The 17,654-nt window shown below is 41.9% G+C and overlaps 1 protein-coding gene across 4 annotated transcripts in view; it reads right to left on the reverse strand.

Moving 5' to 3' along the window:
- The window catches only part of USP28 (ubiquitin specific peptidase 28), a 732,083-nt gene that overhangs the window by 184,636 nt on the left and 529,793 nt on the right, over positions 1 to 17,654 (reverse strand). For 2 of the 4 annotated variants that reach the window (XM_044081073.1, XM_044081069.1), the window contains one exon: positions 15,958 to 16,140. The exons of the other annotated variants lie outside the window; for them this stretch is intronic. In XM_044081073.1, the coding sequence (XP_043937008.1) occupies positions 15,958 to 16,140 (183 nt within the window). The remainder of the gene's footprint in view (positions 1 to 15,957; positions 16,141 to 17,654) is intronic. 4 annotated transcript variants of the gene reach the window in all.

A 17,654-nucleotide genomic window follows, 5' to 3' on the forward strand; every position in this document is an offset into this window, starting at 1 on the left:
TACTGCATTTTCTCCACCATTTTACCTTCTCAGGGTACAGAAAAAATGTCACAATTAAACCATAGGAGAAGCAACAGTTTATTAAACAATGCACTTACAAAGTACTAGCTCTATCACCTAAGCCAGACAGATGAGCTTCCAATATTAAACGGAGATGGAAGGCAACCATTTCTGAAATGCTGTGACATACAGACAGTGCAATCAGTCAACCATCATACTTAACGACTGCTAACTGGTTAATAAAGTTTATTACACATTTGTAAGCTATTTAGTCAAATACCATGCTTTTTAGAGAAGCCAGGATGCAACTATACACCAGTAAGAAGCCAGGCACATACTGACTGCAGCCATCCAGATTGACAACTACTTTATATTAAGAAAAACTAAAACAGCAGTTAGAGTCCCCAAAGGGAAAAGAACATAAACAAGAGCTCAGATGATGCTTTACCAAACCTGCTCCATAAATTATCTTGATATGCTTTTATCTGTGGTACCTATGCAGTAGCACATAACTGACAAGTGCCTCAGACACAGCAATGAAGTGGTGTTATAATGCACACAGGTTCAATTATGTGATTGTGAGGGATCCACACAGTCTAACAGTTTTTGCTATGCCTCCAGCCACATATCACTGTGTATGTTTAATTATTGCTAGATTGATTATTGCTAGATCTTGATATGCCACTACCTCACTATATGCTGCTAATATTGTAACAATACAATATGCTTAAGAGCAGGCCTTGCTCACTGATTACTGGTATTACTGAACTTTTGTTAACCTAGAAGTTGTTTATCCGCTTAAAACATGTTTACCAGAATGTGGGGATTTCAAAGAGGAACTATATCACAAGTTTGTGAGCTAACTGTTCTTTGAAAAAGGGAAGTAAGGCACAAGACCAGACATTACGAGACTTGTTTACAACTTAGGAAATGATCTGTAATTTTCTAAAATATTCCATCAACTCATGATGAGCTTGTAATGTCATATTTTTCTACAATATTCCATTAACTCATGATGAGCTTGTGATGAATGACCCTGTTTGTTTGTTCAAGACTATAAAAGCACAAAGGCTAAAATGGAAATCATCATCCGGATTTGATCACAGCACCAGCCTGAACTGAGCTCAGAGACATTTTGCCAGTGTCGGCCTTGCCTTGACTGAACAGATAGGAAGACTTCAATCCTATCCAGTGCAGCTATCAGTGGCAAAAATGATTTTGTTTATGCATATGCTTGTAAGTACATGATCTGTTAGTTTCTCCGTTTATTTAGTATTAGTTTTGCTGTTTATTTATTAAGTTTTTGTTTAATAAATTGTTAAGTCTGAGCCTTGGTGTCTTGTGTCATTTCTAATCCTGTATTAACCTCCGATCTTAAAGTAACGGACTAGTTCACTTGGTGTAGTCGGCAGGATCTGAGGTTTACAATGGAGATGTCACAACCACCAATGTTTTTTCCTTTAAAAAACATATAGGCATAGGTAAGGAGGACGCTGTGTCGGGCACCCTAAATAAGTTGGGCGTTCATACTATGTTGCCAGCATTATTTGGGAAGTGGGATCCACTTGCTAAAGTATTAAGTCAAGTTTCACCCCCTCCTTCCCCAAAACCTTTGCAAGAAAGACCAAGCAGACCCGGATAGTCTAGCTAGAGCTTTATCGGAGCTAAAATTGGATGATAAGGGGAAAAAGGTGAAGGAAGGGGTGGGAGCAGCTGGATGGCTGTTCTTTGAGGCAATTCAGGAATTAGACAGAGATGTAGAGAAACTAAAAGAAAAAGGTTTAGAGTTAGAAGAGCAATGTAAACATACGCATACACAGATTGGATAGAGATGCCTTGGAGAAGGCAAACATGGCACTTGTTAAAGTAGGAGAGGAAGCTGAACACTGGAAATCTAATTCAGTGACTCTAGCTACTTGAATAATTCAACAGCATAGACAACGAAATGGGAGAAAACTACGCCATCCGCCCTCAAGGCCTTGGGTTCGTGCTTTGCGGTGCAAGGCAGAGTTTGATCCCGAGAAGTGGGAAGGCGATCTTCCCTCAACTGATGAGGGTGATAAGTGATTCTGAAATAGTAAATTCCCCATCAGTGGAGGCACGCCCAGTTATTGAGAAAAAGGGACAGTATACTGGGGGGGGGGGGCAGCGCCACAACAGTGGGTTGAGGTGCGGAGTTATACTCAAGCTGAATTATTGAATATAATCCAAATCTATAAGTAAAAGCCAGGGGAAACTGTTTTAGCATGGTTTCTTCGGGTTTGGGACACAGGGGAGAAGCGGTGTCTCTAAATGCTGAAGAGATGCACCAATGTGCATGTTTGGTGTTCTACCCACGTTTAAAGCAAATAGTAAACAATGTGAACCATGATGATCCCCAGGTGAATACACTGGTGGTGTGGTTAGCCTCGGCTTTCCGAGCTACTTGGCCTGATGACAAAGCAGTAGCTGATGAACATAAGCCTTGGAAAACAATAGCGAGGCAATACAGCAGTTAAGCGAAATGGCTATGTTGGCTACCATTTACTCATTGGAATTAAGGAATGGGGCATTAGTGCTTCTGAAAGGACCAGATGCACAAATTATGACCAGCAATATGAGGAGTAAACTGATCAAAAATGCACCACAGTGGTGGAAAGGGCAGCTGATGGCCGCCCTGGCAGGCTGTGTAGGTCAGCAGATATGGGATGTAATAGCCACTCTAAATCAAATGGCAGAACTAGTGGAAGAAAAAGAACAGAGAAGAGCTAGAAATGCAAATGCAGAGAAATCAAAAGATAAATCCGGTGAAAAAGTTACAAGAAAGCAAATGTTTCTGGATCTGTTAAGGTGGGGGGTAGAAGTTGCGGAAATAGATGGGATAGCTACTGAGGAATTATATAAAAAGTGGAAGCAAAAACAAAAAGCAAAAGGTTTAAGCTCGGAGAGTAAAAAGCAAACCCCTACAAAAAGTCCAACCAGAAGTACCACTGAAGGGAAGCTAGGGTGGAATCAATTATATCCTGACATCCCTACTGATGAGGAGCTAGCAGAGTGGCAAAAGGGGGAATTTAATGATGAGAGAGATTGGGGAGGAAAGGAATGGAGAACCCCGGTTGAAAAAACAGAGACAAATTGACTAGTAGGCGGGTCCCCAGTAACTAGAGGTACAGTAAGAGCAATTACACCTGGGGACCGATGCCCTTACGTACCCCTTACCATTTTTTGGAGGGGAGGGCCACAAAATGTGAGGGCTCTGGTAGACACAGGATCAGAAGTAACCATTTTTGCAGGCAACCCCCGTAAATGTCGTGGACAATATGTAGAGATTGATGGTTATGGAGGGGCAAAAACACTAGGTACCAAAACCAAGGTTAAGATAGCTTTTGTGGATGGTATTCCTATTTTCATTGAAGCAGTAATAGCTCCAGTACCTGAACACATTTTGGGAATAGATATGTTAAAGGGTAGAACTTTGGAAACCACTGTAGGGCCATTTAGGTTTTGGAGTGCGGCACTGTTCAGTCAACGCAGTTTAGGGTGTAGTTCGAGGCAATGCTAAGTGGGAACCGCTTTATATTCCCACACCTAAAACAATAGTGAACATCAAACAATATCGTATCCCAGGTGGGCACGCTGAGATCACAGAGACAATCCAAGAACTGCTTCGGGTTGGCATACTTGAGCCAACAGTGAGTCCAACCAACAGTCCGGTATGGCCAATAAAGAAACCTGATGGATCATGGCCGATGACTGTAGATTATCAGGGTCTGAACAAGGTGGCCCCACCCTTAGCGGCGGCTGTTCCAGACATTATTACGATCGTGGAAAGATCATCTTCACCTGCTGGACCATATCATGCAGTTTTGGACTTGGCAAATGCCATCTTCTCCATTCCGATAGCAGAAGAAAGCAGAGCCCAATTTGCTTTTACCTGGGAGGGAGGCAGCATACCTTCCAAGTGTTAACTCAGGGATATCTGCACAGCCCTACCCTGTGTCATGGACTAGTGGCTAGAGACCTGGCCAAGTTACAGCTGGACAAAGTGACTATTTTCCATTACATTGATGACATAATGATTACTGGAGGAAAATCTGATGTGGATATTGCACTAAAAACTGTAATTCAGCACCTTCAGAACAGAGGGTGGGCTATAAATGAGAATAAAACACAACAAGGGACATCAGTAAAATTCCTTGGTATGATTTGGAATGGAGCGAAAAGGGAAATTCCTGCAGCAGCACAAGAGAGTATTCAGAAAATTGCAGTCCCAAAAATGAAACAACAGGCACAGGCCTTCTTGGGAGCAATGGGCTTTTGGAGAGCATTTGTACCTCACCTCGGACTGATTTTGCGACCCATTCACTATGTAACAAGGAAAAAATGTGACTTTCAGTGGGGTCCAAAGCAACAGATGGCTTTCGAAGAAGCAAAAAAGGCCCTATAGCAGAGTGTGGGGCTGGGCGCAGTTGATCCACAGCAACCTTTCATCCTTGAAGTAACAGTTGCCAATAATGTTATGTCTTGGGGGCTGTGGCAGAAGGATGACACTGGGAAAAAGAGACCCTTGGGATTTTGGTCCAAATCCCTGAATGGAGCGAAGATGAGATATAGCCCCCTTGAGCAGCATGTGCTAGCAGTGTACACAGCATTGATTCATGTGGAAGGAATAACTAAACAACAAACAGTGACTGTTAAGATAGACTACCCAATCCAGGGGTGGTTACAAGATAATAATTTGATGAAAACTCTGATAGCACAATCTTCGACTGTACAGACGTGGAAGTGGTATTTACAGGATAGGGCCAACATCGTGCCTGGAGTATCTCAAGTACAACAGTTGGCTGGACTGGTAATTCTGGATGATGCTGATGCGATAGAACAACAGCGACATGAGCTTCCAAAATCCCCAATCACTAAAGCATTACCATTTGATAATTTAGATGCAGAAAAACAGAAACATGCATGGTTTACTGATGGTTCTGCCAAAATTGGATCAAATGGTAGGACCTGGACTGCGGTGGCTTATTGTCCACGAACAGAAACTGTGTTATTTGACGAAGGTACTGCCGGTTCAAATAATCAGGCAGAATTACGAGCTGTTGCCCTGGTCATTGATAGTTTATCACCTGGAGATGAAGCGTACATCTATACTGACAGCTGGGCAGTTTTTAAGGGACTGACAACCTGGTTACCTGCCTGGCAACAACAGAATTGGAAGATCCATGGCAGACCTCTATGGGGAGGTTCAGGAAACTGGCAACGGATTTGGGAAAAAGCTCAACAATGCAAAATCAGTGTTGGACATGTAGATGCCCATGCATCACTTGTAACAAATGAAAGGCGGCATAACCAGCAGGTAGATAAGATGGCCGCGGTACATGTTGCTGAAGAGAAAGCCGAAAGTGCTAGCATGGCAAGATGGGCCCATGATCGGAGTGGGCACTTGGGAAGAGATGCAACAATAGAATGGGCACGAAGGCATGGTATGCAGTTGAATAAGGAAATAACTACAGATGTTATAAAGTAGTGTGAAATCTGTCAAAGAAATAGACAAAAGCAACTGCAAGCAGAAGCATGTGGACACATTCACCGAGGCAGTCGTCCAGCACAAATCTGGCAAATAGTTTATTGGTCCCTTACCACTGGATCAAAATCAGCAATATTGCCTAACGATGGTGGACACTTATTCAGGATTACTAATGGTGTCTCCATGTAAGAAAGCAAACCAGCAAGTAGTGTTGAAAGGATTGAATAAATTATGTACGACATATGGGATTCCCAGTGAAATCCAAAGTGATCAAGGCAGCCACTTTACCGGAGCAGAGGTTCAAGAATGGGCAAAGGAAAATGGAGTTCGATGGGTGCTGCATATCCCATATCATCCTCAAGTTGCTGGTTTGATTGAAAGGTATAATGGGCTCCTTAAAGAACAAATCCGAAAGAATATGAATGATGGAACGTTTACGAGGCTGGGCAAAGGTATTAGAATTAGCTGTGAGCCAGTTGAATAATAGGCCTCGAAAGCATCAAGGAACTCCTTTGCAAATGCATATGAATGACATTCAGTCCAACTGTTGTATTTTAAAACTAGAAATGCTGAAGCCAAATGCCATATACCCTTCTTTTGACAAATACTGATCAAACTCGGTTCTGGCTATGTGCATTGACTGAACAAAGAGTGCCAGCACAAAATATAGTATTAGTTAAGGCAGGTTGGAAACTCTTTCTCCCAGAAAATTGGCACTGGGGGCAAAAAGGACTATTAGGAGAAAGTTGGGAGGTTTTTACATTATGGGAGCCAGAACGAGAAGTGATAGTGAAGGCTATCAATTTAGATAACAAGACACAGATGATTCAAAAAGGACAACCTTTAGCAGAAATTTGTATGCATCAAGATGCTGTTATTTTACTACAAGACTGTGATACTAAACCAAGCAAATGGCTGGGAATGAGTGTTATAGTGACCAAACCCAATCAGCCAAATGAACAAGGGACTGTAATTTGTGATGGACCTGGTGATACTGTTTCAGTATTACTTGATTCTGCTAAACAACCATTGTACTTTCCTCTCCATAGATTATTGCCACTGTTTGGGAAGGTGCCAATCTTTTCCGACGACAGCACTTAGATGGGCCCTATGACTGTCTTGATCCTATCCCTCTATTCGAAGAGGAAGATGTTGCAAATTTAACGGCTGACTGACTTTTATTGGAAATTGGGATATCGTCTATATGCAGTGACACCTAAACCTGCCTTAACTTGGAATATCACTCAGACGGAAAACATTACAACTGTATGTAGACTGAACCGTGATAGAGATCCTGAAAAATGTGTTTCCCAACTCTTTTGGAGGTCTGTACCAAAGGCTAAATGAGTCGGGATTTCCACTAGCCAAGTCTCCATTAGATTCCTCCTGCATAGCTGAATTTCAAAGGGAAAATGACACAGCGGAAACTCTATCTCCGAATTTGGAAATGTATGCCATGGACAATAGTTAAACTGTATTTGATGGTTTGGGACATGTGGTAAGGTATACCAGAGGATGTAAAACTGTAAGTAGTGCTAGAGTTACACAACGTATTAAAATGATAGTTAACATGTCAGCAGTTGATATTACCACCAGGTATCCACATTGTAAAATTGTACAATTATGGCCGGTTAATTCTTTGCATATCAAATACAGACATTACAAATATAAAAGGAGTAAACGTGATGTTACAGGTATTCTTGGTACTGCACTAGGTGCAGTCGGAACACGGACTGGATTCCTAAACAGTGTAGATATAGATACCCTACGTAGCAAATTGAGCCGTTTGGACACTGACCTAAATATGGCCTTTAAGCTACTAGCAGACCATGATCCCGAGCTGGGACAAAGAACTGTAGATGGTATTTTAACTCAAACTGTCTTGCAGAGGTGGATTGAACATACAAATACATATACAGAACAGATTTTAAATAACCTCACAGCAGAAGTAAATCAGACCTTTTGTATCTTATCTCAGTTGGCTGCCAACCGGCAATATTTGCAATTCACTCAAACTTGGGGGGGTTAAAAAGGCAGCCCATTGGCAAAGGGAAGTGCAACTATATCATTGGTTAAAGCCAATAGATTTTGCATGTGAAAATAAGTCTTGTATACTGATTTCTGACTATCTTGCTAGTAAAAAGGGGACAAAGCAGGTCTGTCCATTTGTTACATTGCCCTTGCAATTTGGAAATAATTGGTGGGTACCTCAAATTGAATCTACTCTGATGATAATGATGTACCCATTGATGTGGCAGGTTGCGCAACCCGGCCCCATGGGTGGGTGTGCATGATGGTGAAAAGGAAGCCTCACCCATGCTTACATAATGGAACTGGGGAATGCACCTGACAGGTATGTAGTAAATGGTACAGACATCTACCAGCTAAATGATACCACTGTTTGTGTGATATCCTCCTGTAAATTAGCCTGGAGCGATGGGATAATCACAACTGGTGGAGCATACTGTAAAAGTAATATCCATGCACTGCGCTGAGAGAAGAAAAGGAGCCACCTTTTGTGATTTAAGTATTTTCTTCTGATTTTTTGTTAAGTTTTACTGCTTTGCCGCCTACTCTGACATTTTCCGGCTTGCTAAAGTTTATATCTGTAGTACTTGGAACACATCTAGAGCCCGTTTACTGCATTTCCTGTGTTGCACTTAATTTAAAATAGTTTTTTTCTCTAAAAACTGCATTTTACCCGATTTTGGCCTAGCACTCAAGTGTGGGGTCATTTATTGCACTGTTGTGATTATTTTGCTGCTTGTGTATCTCTGCTACCTTTAAACTACAAAAAAAAAAAAAAATCTTGCTTTTTTCCCCACTTTCTAAAAGTTAAGAAAGTTCAGTTACAGATTTGCTGGTCTAAACTGTTTGGAAGTTTCTAGAAGGCCAGTGCTTGCTTGGGCTAAAGGGAAAGTCTCTGTGTTCACCAGTGGGAGTGGTTAACACTGAACAGCCTGCCTGTCCCTGGAGGAGTGGTTACTACCTAGAAGCTGTAGTTTTATTGGCCATTTTGGGTCAATTCTAAACTCCTTGATCTCTGTCTCTCTTAAAACCCTACAACTCTCTTTTTGCGCACTGAGCAACGTCGGGCAGCGCCGCCTAAACAGGTTTAAACTATTCCAGGCTCCACAAAGTCTGCTCTTCACTTTTTCCCTTAGAACTGTTCAAACTCTCAAAGTACTCACTCTATCCTCTTTCTAAAGCCCTGCACTTGCTCAGCTCTTATAAGGAAACACTAACTAACTAAAGCACTACACCCTCCTTGACTTCTCATAAGTATTAGGACTCCCGATTGGTCCTTCCTGATAAAGTGAAAAATCAGTTCCCTTCCCTAATCTGATCAGTAAAAAAAAAACAGTTCCCTATACTAATCTGGTTTGTCCAAGGGTCAGTTTCAAGGTTACTCTCCAGTCCAGCTGGTGAATCTGGGAATTTTGAGGCAATGTTACAATTGCCTTATGTACACAGACAACCCTCTCCTCCTTCCAACAAACTCTAATACATGTGAGAGATGCAGTTACACAGCCAAACTGGAGGCAGAGCTCTCAACCCAAGACTGGCACAGTCAGTCAGGAGGAAAAGGTAACCACCCATTCCACAAATCCAGTCTCACACAGACCTATTGCATCTGCATACCCAACACACACACTCAAAAACATACTCGGAGGCTCTAAATAAAAATCTGCCTAAACAGCAAAGACCTCCTAAGCAGATATCCAAGCAACAGCCACCCCTCAACAATACCCACAAATCACATATCTCACAAAATCAGTGTGCCTCAGTCACAGCCCATAAGGCTAAACAACACACCAAATACACTTGTTATAGGGGACTCTATTGTCCGGCACACTGATGTCCCATTCACCAGACTGAAAAAGGAGAAGGTCACTGTAAGCTGCCTGTCGGGTGCCAGGATCCGCCACATTACGCAAGCACTCAGGTCACTCCAAAGTAAGTACAAGTATGACTCCGTCATTGTCCATGCTGGTGTGAATGACCGGAGACGTACCTCCCTGGACTACATGAAAAGGGACAGAGGAGCTCTCTGACCATGTAGCCCAGGCTGGTATGTCCCTGACCTTGAGCAGCATCTTGCCCTCACCAAGAAAGATGCCACAGTATAAAGACAAAATTATAAGTTTCAACAATTGGCTAAAGTATTGGTGTCATTCAAAGGGGATCCATTGTCTGTCAGCCTGGGATGACATGCTCGACAAGCCACGTTGCTTCGCTAGGGATGGCTTGCACCTGTCACATCCTTAGGCTTTCGTATACTGGCCAAGGCTCTTGCCACCCCCATAGTGCCTTTTTTAGGCAAGGCTCAAAGGACAAACCCACCTCCATAGACAACCCAAAGATAAAAAAACTAAAGGTAATGCTACTCAATGCCAGAAGTCTAAACCTCAAGATGCACGCACTCGAGACTCTCCTCAGTATGGAGAAAATCAATGTCTGTGCAGTAACAGAAACCTGGTTCAAGGCTTCTGAGAGCACCCCAGCACTACCAGGTTATAACTCATACCATGCGTTTCGGCCCCAAAACTCGGACCGAAGCACAAAAGGAGGGGGGGGGGGTATCTATATTCATCAAAAATACCTACACCTCCAGGTTAGTGGCACTGCACGAAGCATCGGAAACCATCCATGTGCAACTAAAAGCGGGCAAAACTGCCTTTCAGTTTGTAGCCTGCTACAGAACACCCTCCCTATTACAGGAACACCACTTGGCATTCCTGAGAACACTGGAGAATATGAAGGTCTCTCCAAACACTGTTATCTCATCCTTGTCCACTCTTCCACTATTTAAAAAACAACTGGAAATGCATCTTAATAAATACTGGCTTTGTTCTTGTACCAACCCTGATTGACCTTTTCTTCTTCCTTTCCACTACCATAACTTCTTCCTTCTCTTTTTCCTGTATCCTGATTGTTCCCCCCTTTTGTATAGATATGTAATCTCATATATACTGTACAACTTAAAAAAAAAAAAAAAGATTAATTCTGTCACATTTGACAATTTATTATTCACGCTTTGTTTTATATTTGTGTATTGCAAGTATTTACTTATTTGATTATTAATCTTATCTTGTAATTGCTATTTCCTCTTACATGTGTATTACATGTACTAACTCAATTTTGTATATAATATACTAACTCAATTTTGTATATAATCTTTTCATCTTTGTATTCATCCTTTTATCTTTTTATCCTTTTATGTTTTTGTTTAAACTTGTAATAACCATTGGAGCTTTTCTCCCCGGGCCTCTACTGAAAATGGACATACATCCAGCTGGACTAGCCCGGTCAACAAATGTAAAATAAAATAAATAAAATAAATAAATAAATTGGGTGACTTCAACTACCCAAACATTGACGGTTCCTTGAATTTATAAACTCTAACGCAATGGAACAACTGGTCACCACTCCCACAAAAGGGAACAACATATTGGACCTGGTCATCACCAACATGGGGACTCTATGTTCCACACCAGAGGTAAACCCCTCATTGGTAAGATTAGACCATAAACAAATTTCCCTGGACATCCATACCCAGTCCCCACCCCCAGCCAAGGAAATTACTGTAAAGAATTTCTCAAAAGCCAAATTTGCACTTCTCAAGACTGAGGTGGAATCCTTCATAGCCCCTGGGCCAGAGGATAATATAGCCCAATTCGCAGAATCCTTTACAAATGCATTCTATGAGCACCTGCAGGAATGCATGGATCGTGCTATCCCAAATAAAACCAAGACTCACTCCTCCAAAACAGGAGACCGGTCTGGTGGACTGCCATAAATAAGCTATACAACAGAAAGAGGAAGCTACTACATGACAGAGCAAAATCCCAAAAAGGGAAGGCATCTCTGATCAGTATTAGCAAGAAACTTCGATCCCTCATAAAATCATCAAAGGCCAGTTTCGAAAGAAAAATTGCCCTAGACACTAAAGATAATCACAAGGCCTTCTTTGGTTATGTCAGAAACATGGGCGGAAACTCCCAGATATGCTCTGAATTGTTGCATAACTGTACAAAATATACCAAACCTACAGACATAGCCAACATCCTGGCAGACCGATTCAGCGCAACCCCCCCCCCCCCCCCCAGAGGAGCAAACGCCTATCCCAACTGAATGTAACCTCCCTGACATCACAGATGCACAGGTGAAAGCTGCCCTCTCCAAAGCAAAAAAACACAGCATCTATGGGACCGGACGGTGTCCCAGGCTATGTCTTACACGAGCTCCAAGAAGAACTGAACCTTCACATTAAGTCACTTTCAAACTTAGCTTTACTACAGGATATGTACCCAAAGAATGGCATACAGCTACAGTGGTCCCACTCCACAAAGGTGGTGCCACAACGGACCCCGGAAACTATTGCCCCATAAGCCTGACTAGTCTGGTCTGTAAAGCTATGGAGCGTATTATCATGGAACTCATAAACAAAGATATTGGGAGCCTCCAAACACTGGACCCTACCCAATTCGGCTTTGTTAAGGGCAGATCTTGCCTATTAAACCTAGTTGATTTCTTTGAAACAGTTACCAAAGCCATAGATGAGGGCAAGGTAGTCCACACAGCCTACCTGGACCTCGCAAAAGCCTTTGACACAATACCCCACTCGGGCATCATAAATAAGCTTACCAGCTTAAACATCAACCCCTATATCACAAGATGGGTTGCAAACTGGCTCATAGATAGAACCCACATGGTCAGAATCGCAGGTGCCATGTCCGAATCCAAACCATTTAAAAGTGGCGTCCCACAGGGCTCAGTTCTGGGACCTCTCTTGTTCGGTATATACTTCTCTGAGGTTCAGGTTAAAACGGGGGGATTATGGCTGACAAAGTTCGCAGATGACTGCAAACTGGGGACCATAATCGAATCTCCAGCTGACACAAGCATCCTCCAAAAGGGTCTCTCAGAGATGGATGCTTGGTGCCAGAGCCACTGCCTCAAGCTAAATTCTAAAAAGTGCATAGTCATCCCCTTTGGGAAAAACAAAGGTGCCCACAAATTACCACATAGGTGGTAATCCATTAAGTACGGAAGTAATTAGAGATTTGGGGACCAACGTAGATAGTAATCTCTCCTTTGATAATCACGTTGCCAAAGTGGTTAGATAGACCTTCCATATAGCCCACCTTATCACGAAAGAGTTCGCATCTAGATCAAGAGAGGTCATTGTGCCCCTCTACTCCTCACTCATCAGGCCCATAATTGAATACAATGCCGCTTTTGGGATGTACCTTACCCGACACCTGCAGCAACTGGAGAGACCCCAAAAGTATCTCACCAAGAGGATCATGGGATACAAACAGATGTCCTATGCAGCTCGACTAAAGAAACTCCAGCTCTACTCAGTTGCTTACCGCCTACTCAGAGGCGATCTATGCCTGACGTACAAAGCCATGTCAAACCCAGAATTAATGGACATGCTCCACCTCAAAAAAATCTAAGTCCCTTAGAGCTACACGCTACAGGGACCTAAACCTCAGCACAAAAATAAATAGGACATGCTGGAGGGACAGATTCATTTCCCAGAGGCTCCCCTCACTCAAATAGAATCCCAATTCATGTTAGACATAGCCCCTCGCTGACCCTCTTCAAGCGAAATTTGGACACGTGGATGGGAAATCGCAAATTCACCCCTGGGATCTCTCCTGTGTCCCTGCTAGACAGAGGCACAGTAAACTAATCTTAAAAGGGAACCTTCTGTGACCTACTTTACAGAGGCACAGTAGGCTAATCTAATAGGGAGGCGGAAACCAAATACACTCTGGCTAGGCTTATAAATGCCCTAGGGCAGATAGCCTAGTATCTACCTATGAACCTATGAACCTATTATTGATTTTTGTACTGGAGAACTGATTAGACTGACTAGATGGATGGACGTCACATTTAATGCTAGCATAGAACCATTACACACTTTTAGATGGCCATCTCTAGTCCACCCGGGCTTTCAACAGATTAAGAAGGAAGGACAGAGTGTCGCAACTTTTAAATAAACACTAAATGATGCACATCAAACAGTGATTAAAATGATTAAAGACAAAGGTACCATCGTAAAAATTGCAAATGAAATACAGGATATAACGGTTTCGCATTGGTATATTTTTATGTGGTCATCTAAGGCTTCAGTGTGGTTTAATTTATTATTGCATCCTTTGCTTTTGACCACAATAGTTTCAGTGTTATTTTGCTTAATATCATGCTGCATTTATTGTAAAGTGATGAGGAGGTACAAACTGATGTTGTCAGTTTTAACTCTTATATAGGATACACAGCGTACGTTGCTCGATGCAAGGGGTGGCCTGTGATGGAGCCATACAGTCTACCAGTTTTTGCTATGCCTCGAGCCACATATCACTGTGTATGTTTAATTATTGCTAGATTGATTATTGCTAGATCTTGGTATGCCACTACCTCACTATATGCTGCTAATATTGTAACAATACAATATGCTTAAGAGCAGGCCTTGCTCACTGATTACTAGTATTACTGAACTTTTGTTAACCTACAAGTTGTTTATCAGCTTAAAACATGTTTACCAGAATGTGGGGATTTCAAAGAGGAACTATATCACAAGTTTGTGAGCTAACTGTTCTTTGAAAAATGGAAGTAAGGCACAAGACCAGACATTACGAGACTTGTTTACAACTTAGGAAATGATCTGTAATTTTCTAAAATATTCCATCAACTCATGATGAGCTTGTAATGTCATATTTTTCTACAATATTCCATCAACTCATGATGAGCTTGTGATCAATGACCCTGTTGTTTGTTCAGATCTATAAAAGATCAAAGGCTAAAATGGAAATCATCATCATCCGGATTGATCACAGCACCAGCCTGAACTGAGCTTAGAGACATTTTGCAAGTGTCGGCCTTGCCTTGACTGAACAGATAGCTGCACTGGATAGGATTGAAATCTCCCTATCAGTGGCAAAGATGATTTTGTTTATGCATATGCTTGTAAGTACATCATCTATTAGTTTTTCTGTTTATTTAGTATTAGTTTTGCTGTTTATTTAGTAAGTTTTTGTTTAATAAATTGTTATGTTTGAGCCTTGGTGTCTTGTGTCATTTCTAATCCTGTATTAACCTCCAATCTTAAAGTAACGGACTAGTTCAGTGATGTAGGTCAGGCAAAGACCACTGCTACTGTCAGTGTGAAGACTCAGATAGCCTTTATGAGAAAAGGGCAAAGTACATGCTCAGAAGTAGTCTTACAGAGTTGCCCGTCATTTGTACCAGTTATTTCATTTTGCCCTCATCTCCCTACCCCTCAACCAAGCAACTAATTTGTCCTCAAAATCAAAGCAGGCACTAGCATCCCACTTCAACTTTTGGGGGACCCTACCCTCGTCCAATCAGAGTTTAGCTTTCACAGCCTTCAAATCTTTAGACTGGCAAAGGGGGAGGGCAACACTCGATCAGCTGCAAATTCTCTTTGAAAGCCCTGCTCCACTTCTATGTTGACTACCTAACATACTGACCAGGCAAAACCTGCAATGTCAAAGCATCAGCGCATACTTCCACATACCATCCACCAACTAAAGTGCTGCACTGTTCAGCAGAATGAAGAGTTTGCCTAGTGGCTGGGTTCCTACAACATGAGTTTGCCAGTGGCTTCACCCAAGTAAGGTCTAAGCAAGGAGTCCCAGACACTTTAGATGGGCAAAATAATACCACTATTTGCTTGCATCACTCTTGGCAAACTCTTCCAGCAACTGGGCCACTAGTAAGACAGAGGTCTCCAGGGTTATCATTTGAGCTCTATCACCTAAGCCACACAAATGATCAATTCGTGTACAGTATTACAGCAAGCATCAATTTTTGAAACAAGCCATTTCTGTGCCACATAGCTATAAAGCCCTGATTACGACCCAGACTCAGCTGGTGGGGGTGGGGTGGGAAGTGGCTTTGAGCTGGCAAGGCCAGCTTATCCATCGTACAAGCAGGGATAGTAGCTTGGTCCACTGCACTAAGTCTTAAGTAAAGGCTTGGGGATACACATACAGCTCAAAGACCTGGGAGTATTTACCCATTAAACAGAGCACTGACCAGCTGCACAGCAGCAGCTGGGCCAAATATGAAAGCACAGAAGTCCCAGAGGGGATGCCATTGTGAGTAGGAGGCTCTGAATGGCTAAGCAGTAAATTATGTAAGCAACGGGAAGAAGCATCATTACCTGAACAATGGCCCTTCCATGACCTAGAAAAAATGTTTTCTGAAGCAATGACAAATGTATCCCTTGAGTATATAGAGGTGATGTAAAGTGCAAGGGTTACAGTAAACTGCAAAGAACAGCTAGTTAATACAGCACTGACAGTCACATCTATTCTATTTTCATCATGCATTGAATGGTTGTATTAGTACTCAGAAGAGGGGAAAAAAAACAGAAAACAGGTCCAAATGTTATTCAGCAATCTATTCTGTACCTCTTCATCATATCCATCGGAATCATGTCGTACCAGGAGCTTGCCAACACTAGGAATCTCCACCTCAGAGACCTGAATGCTAGTTTGAGTCTCGGTTTCTTTTTCATTTACAGAGCCTTTCTCTTCTGTAGCTACCTCAGTATCAGCCTGTGTTTCCTGTTTCTCGCTGCCCTCTGCTTGTGCCTTTTTCAGCGGTATGCAAAGAACACAATGCAACAGACAGAAGAGAAAAAACAATCAACAAAAAACAGATAAAAAGAGAGAGACTGGAGATAGCAAAGTTAGAAAACATTACCAGACAGAAAAATGAGGTCACTTTATGGATTTAATATATGCCAGCCACAATAGATTCAGTATTCGTGTTTAAGTCAAACTGATCTTAACTCTGGTGCCAACACAATATTTAGCAGGCTGCCATTAAGAACTATCTGAAGTTAAGTAAAGGACACTAAATGGTTTCATAAATGATGAAGCAATGAACGTATAGCATACGACTAGTTGATGTCTTTGTACCAATGTCAGCCATAGGGGAATTAAGATGAGACAAACATGAATTTTTGCCATAAGGTTTTAAAGTGGTTAACCCAGGAAAAAAAAGTATACTAACTAGGATACCAGTGGTAAACCATTTTCTAAGTAACAAACTTAAAAAAAAAAGTCTTTATATAGCAGCTAATTTTGGTAAAATGTATTTTGTTCACAAGGTGGAACTGATGTGGTCTCCACAGATCATTTTGCTTTATTTCGGTCTCTCATTTTTACAGCATTCAGCTTAATCCATTTAAATGCATTTAACCATTTGTTACATACTTTTTTAAAACATAGTCCTCAAAGACCACTGCCTTTAAATCTAATCACTGTGTAATAGTTGTACTAGCACCAGCACCATGCTACTTAAATATTGTTAGATAACTTTCTACCACTACTGGGGGCTGCCTGTATGCACTACTGAGTAATTCTCCCTTTTACAACTATCTACTTTTACTTCTGTATAGAATTAGAATGCTTACCAGCAGGTTCCCTAGCAGACAGAGATAAAGCCCTGACTACGAACCAGATAACTGGACACTAGTTACTGAAGAAGCCAGTAAGGGAGGGAGGGAAGGACTGACCTTCTGCCACCATGTTGTCCATCTCTGGAGGGAAGCAGATTTGGCATGCTATAATGCCAGTATCTACCTGAAACGGAGGTGTATGACACGGATTCTATGGAAAGACATTCTTGGCTCTGCTAAGCAGTAGTAGCCTTCAGTGAGCATGTGCAGGAGAACACACAAACAAGTGGAATAGCAGGCTCTTGCATAGCTACAGAGCATAGGGTCAGTGTTAGAAAAACCCGCACAGATGTCTAGATGATGTTTCACCATGACCACCTCTCAGGCCAGTGATGCGAATGAATGGGCATGCCTCATAGGGGCATGGCTTGATGGTCCAATAACCGGCACAAGTCAAATATATAAATGGCAATGCATGGCTATCATGTCTACCATGCCAATGAAAAGACAAACTAATGAAAAGTAAAAAACAGCTAATATTTCTGGGTCTTGAGATTAAGAGAGAAATGTTCAATCGTAAAGTTACTGGACAAAACATTTGAACACAGAAACAGGTCTTGAGCTAAGAAATTAGAGGCCTTATAGCTGCATTTACGCAAACTACAAAACTAAACCCATTTTTGTAATGCCATCCAAAGTACA

This window comes from Protopterus annectens, chromosome 8.part0 (assembly GCF_019279795.1).
Source record: "Protopterus annectens isolate FY-2018-M chromosome 8.part0, PAN1.0, whole genome shotgun sequence".
NCBI lineage: Eukaryota > Metazoa > Chordata > Ceratodontiformes > Protopteridae > Protopterus > Protopterus annectens.